Consider the following 4,695-nt stretch of genomic DNA (forward strand, 5'->3'; position numbering starts at 1 on the left):
TTGAAAGAGAGAGACAGACAGACAGAAAAAGGAAGAAAATAACGGTTACAAATTACATTTGCTGATTGCAGATGAAATATAATTTATCAATTGAGATTTTCAATAGCTAGATTTATAAACGGTTATAAAGGTACATGTGGGAATTGAACATTCGATAACTCGGGAACAGTTTCTAAAGATAGTGAAACATCATTTTACACTTTGCTATCTTAAAAAAAAAAGAAAAAGAAACCACGAAACTGTTTTGAATGTAGTTTGTCTAAATTTGCATAGGTCTCAGTAAGAGAGGATAAAAATCGATTGGCAGGCTGCAAATAGAAAGACGACACCATGGGGAGCGGACTGTCAACAGACTCGCGATCAACGGGTAATTCCGGTTCACAATCAAACCCAGGACTTCTGCTTCTTTCAGATCTTGTGAATAAACAATATCCGTTTGAAAATCTCGTTTTCGAAGGATGCGGGACCAAAGCATTTGCTTACGTTGGAGCCATTAAGGTAATGCTTTTTTTCCTCGTTTTTTTAAACGATATCAATAAAGACTCTCTTCAAACGGACGCATTCAGTGTTGTGATTTTACTTAAGTCGATACCAGCCTCATTTTTTTTCCTTTTATAAAATGTTCAATTGACATTTATTGCTTTGTTTAATCACCGTTTTCTTTCAATTTAAAACTAATTTGGTTACTACTGTAATTCGACAGGTCCTCGAAAAAATTGATGCTCTTTCTAAAATCAAGCGATTTGCTGGTGTCGGCACTGGTGCTGTTGTAGCTTGTCTGTTGGCTGCAGGCTTCGACTGCTGCGCTCTGCGAGACTCGCTCAAACAACACTTGGAAAATGTACTTACTGGTAAGCATGTGATTTTTATACGAACAAGGGTTAAAAAAACTCCTGAGGTTGTGTTATGAAGATTGTTTGAATCTTATTTGTCGTTAACAAAACAATTCTCTGCGCAGGAACGGACAGTGTCAATATTGTCTTAAGGCCGTGGCACACTTGAATAGTTGATTGTGGGGTACACGAGGCTAGAGAATGCCCACTTCTGTAACTTGCAATCAATAAGTATTATAGGCCACGGTGCATTGCCTTGCTTGAAGTTTTGAAGTCTTATAATACTACGAAAATGTCTTTGGCTGTGCTCGTGGCTTTCATAGGCTTTCCACTGTTAATGTGTAGCATAAACGTCTTTCATACACAGACGGTTATTGTCTCGCTTCCAATATTTTACTTTGCTACTGAAGTAGTTTTGTTAACGCGAGTTGCTCTACAGGTCCCGAATGAATACATTAAACGGCTTGCTTTAAAAGAAATTTAATATTTCTGGTCTAATGCTTCCATTTCTATTTTATAGTAGAAACCTACAACTATTTGATCTACACACCAAAAGCTATAACTATCGAAACGTGTCATTTGTATCGTTTTCAGCCAACCAGTGCAGCAATAAGGGTCAAGTGAATGAATTACTTCATAAGTTTGGTTGGAATTCCGGCAATAAATTCCTTGATTGGTTGGGGACTCTTCTGAAGGAGAAATACGAAAACGCCGATATAACGTTCCAAGAGGTAAGTATTCGGTATCGTTAACCCTGATAGACATTGACTGATATTTCTTAGTCGGCACTTTAATACCTTAAATCTGTTCTTAATTTCTTTCACTGATATTTCAGCTTTATGAGAAAACCGGCAAGGAGTTGTGCATCGTAGTTCTGAATCTAAACCGAATGCGAGAAGAGTACTTTCACTGCAAGACCACACCTACTACCGCTATCCGTTGGGCAGTTCAAATGTCCATAAGTGTTCCTGGTAATTTTTATCGGTTGTTTCCCGTTTGCTTGTTTATCATAGCTTTTTCGTATTTAAAACTTAAACAATAGTTTTGCGTAACAATTGGGTTGGTAGTCAATATCACAGAACAAAGGCGGTTTCTGATTGTATCTTTCAGGTCTTTTTCAACCCCTTACATTCAACGCTGGAAAATCGCGCAGAAACTATTACTTAGATGGTGGAATTCTCTGCAATTACCCCATTCATTGTTTTGATGGTAAGTTTAAAAAAAAAAAAAATTTTTTTTTTAATATCTGAGTCTTCAGTACTGTTTTAATTGGTTTTGAAACTCCTTGTAGGTTGGTGGCTTTCAATGGAACCCGGGGAAAAAGTCCCTCACAAATATCGACCAACTTCTGACTTGAAGACTTTGATTCGAGAACGCTTCTCTAGATACAACTCGAAAACCATTGGATTCGCACTGGTAAGGTTTATAAGTAAACAATATAATTAAGCGTAATTTTACATCGATTCTGAACATTCTAAAATTATCTGGTCACCTGCTTAACTGATTCTAATTGATATCTTGGTCATTAAAATTTTTTTTTTATAATAGTTTGACGATTACCACTACCATGATGAAGTGGACATTGAAATGAAACGGAGACTAGATCAAACTAAAGCAGTGGTTCCTATACCAGCGACCAAACTTGGCAGGTGTGAATTTTAATAGTAATTGAATGACCGAGACTTGGCAACAAAATCTTAGATCTTGCTTTTCCTTACGAAATAATTAACCATGTGCTACACAGCTAAGGTTTCATACCCATTGCTATTTTTTTTTTTATTTGTAATACTGCTACTTTTCTAAGCCGGAGCTTAATCAGGCTACATGGTATACATCAAAAAGAATTTACTGTTTATAAGTAAAGATATTTACTCGTTTGCAGCGACGTGGTTTCAGGTGCTGTCCCACTGCGCAATATTTTGGGCAGCTATTGTCTATATCCCCGGACCGACCGATTTCTTGTGAATTTAATAGACGGAAAGTGTGGAAGCCTTTTGTTCTGCACTACTGCCTGACACCCATTAAGTTATGTCCCTTAACATAACGGTTCGTGAAAAGAAACCGATATAAGTACCACACTTAAATGGGTAAAACATACCCACATACGATATGTTTCGCATTTTGCTTCTATACTTTCTAATTTGGTTCAGGACATCATTAAATCTTAACGGTTTAGGTTCAGAAGCTTAAGGTTTCTGCTGCTAAATGCCTCCCTTATTTTCTTGTGTAGACACAATAACTAGGTTACTTTCTAGGCTGATTTCTGTTCTTACTGCATCTTTACAAATGTTAACAATATTTTTCTCACTTTTTTTTTTTTCCAGAAAATACAAAGTTGATATAGAAAATGAGAATAAATTGAAAGAATTGTTTAAGACCTTTCCAGAAGCTACCAAAAAGCTTGAAACTGTTTGTACCAAAATAGCTACTTAACTATTGCTTTTAAGATATTTCCATCGCCGATTTGATCTCTTTAGCATATGGTTGCTTTAGCATAGTAACGCTTTATTTATACTTTCAGGTTTTGGAGACAATTAAAAAAGGTGATGATAATCTAGTGTCGGTTGTTCGATTAGTAAAGGAATTTACTGGGAAGGTAAATGTCAAAAAATTTTTGTTTTGCCATCACCAGTTGCTTACAACAAATAACGTTGCCACAATTTCATTTAACTATTTTAACCCACCTTAATTTCTGCAGAAATCTAATTTCACTCAGTCTGACATCGAAGCATTGTTTGGGATTGAAAAGAACAAAGACCAGTGTTCGAAACTACTGAAGAATGCCAGTACCAAGGAGATGGTGAGTAGTGTTGTTCTTAGCTGTTTCATTGGGGGTATTTGAAGGCTAAAAGGTCTTGTTCTTCTTACAGATCTCAACTATTGACATGCTGCATCTTCTTGATAAGACGAGCCGCTTTCTCTACAATCCCAACAAGCGTACATCAAGAACTGAAGTTAAGAGTATATTTTCATTCTGGGGTGCAATCAATGGTGTTGCGCATGCAAACAGTAAATTATTGGTAAGCATCTCTCCTATATTTTCTTTGTCATTAGACTGCAGCTATGCTGGGGCACCGCTTTTATGTATCGAGTCGAACTAGTCAATCCAGGTCTTAAGGCTCCTACTCATCTAACGGTCTCTTGTCGAAATCGCCAGATGGTACGGCCTTGAATAAACTGACACCGCTTATCAAACGGTGGACATGCAGCTGACGGACTACCAGTTTCCTTCTACCGAAACTGCTCATAAAGCTTTAGTTGACCCTGCGTTATAGTCAATACCACATAGCAGGATTGAACCTGAAGTACCAGTAATATCAAAGAATTTCTTAATCACACAAACATTCCTGTATCTATTACCGCTTTTATTGTTTTTTTTTCTTTCGTAAATAACCAAATGAGATTAAAATCTTTGGTTTATTTTTTTTTTAAACCTCCAGAAAGAGAACTTGATGCGTACCATTGGTATTTACACTGGTCATGTTACTAGTGACGATGTTCAACTTGAAGAAGATGACGAAACTTACCTTTTTCAGGTGAGGTCTTGACATTTTTAGTTTTATTTCCCACCCTATATTATTTCCTTAAATTCTTTCTGTAATTGCAAATTTCTTTCATTTGCAGCAAGGATGGAACAGTACAGTAACTTTCTTGCGTCAACTACAGAAGCAATAGTACCGCGTTAACTACAAAATTGGCAACGACTATACCTTATCGATCGGCTGCTCCCGGAACACGAAATCGTCAATTCTACTGTGTTGGAATGTTAATTTTTGCTCGCTTCTTGGCTGTTATTGCTTTCGCAAAATTGTTTTTGCTCGTTAGTTTACCTTTTTATTGAAATAAAACTTCTTAATCGCTA

General features: G+C 36.6%; 1 protein-coding gene across 1 annotated transcript; it reads left to right on the forward strand.

Annotated features, from left to right (window-relative positions):
* The first annotated feature begins 315 nt into the window (after positions 1-315).
* Positions 316-4,695, forward strand: LOC106880002 (uncharacterized). Its single transcript, XM_014929788.2, has 13 exons — positions 316-498; positions 704-851; positions 1,428-1,564; positions 1,669-1,804; positions 1,944-2,042; positions 2,125-2,249; positions 2,382-2,482; positions 3,158-3,242; positions 3,355-3,429; positions 3,532-3,633; positions 3,704-3,853; positions 4,274-4,369; positions 4,458-4,695. Exons 1-13 carry the CDS (start codon positions 331-333, stop codon positions 4,506-4,508), a joined length of 1,473 nt encoding a protein of 490 aa, XP_014785274.1. The 5' UTR covers positions 316-330; the 3' UTR covers positions 4,509-4,695.

Source organism: Octopus bimaculoides, chromosome 11, assembly GCF_001194135.2.
Source record: "Octopus bimaculoides isolate UCB-OBI-ISO-001 chromosome 11, ASM119413v2, whole genome shotgun sequence".
Classification (NCBI taxonomy): Eukaryota; Metazoa; Mollusca; class Cephalopoda; order Octopoda; family Octopodidae; genus Octopus; species Octopus bimaculoides.

Excerpts from the sequence above, each read along its gene's own strand:
- LOC106880002 (XM_014929788.2), top strand. The coding sequence starts at position 331 with ATGGGGAGCGGACTGTCAACAGACTCGCGATCAACGGGTAATTCCGGT. Across the intron at positions 852-1,427 it reads CTTGGAAAATGTACTTACTG|CCAACCAGTGCAGCAATAAG; the intron begins GTAAGCATGTGA and ends TATCGTTTTCAG. Across the intron at positions 3,634-3,703 it reads ATGCCAGTACCAAGGAGATG|ATCTCAACTATTGACATGCT; the intron begins GTGAGTAGTGTT and ends TTCTTCTTACAG.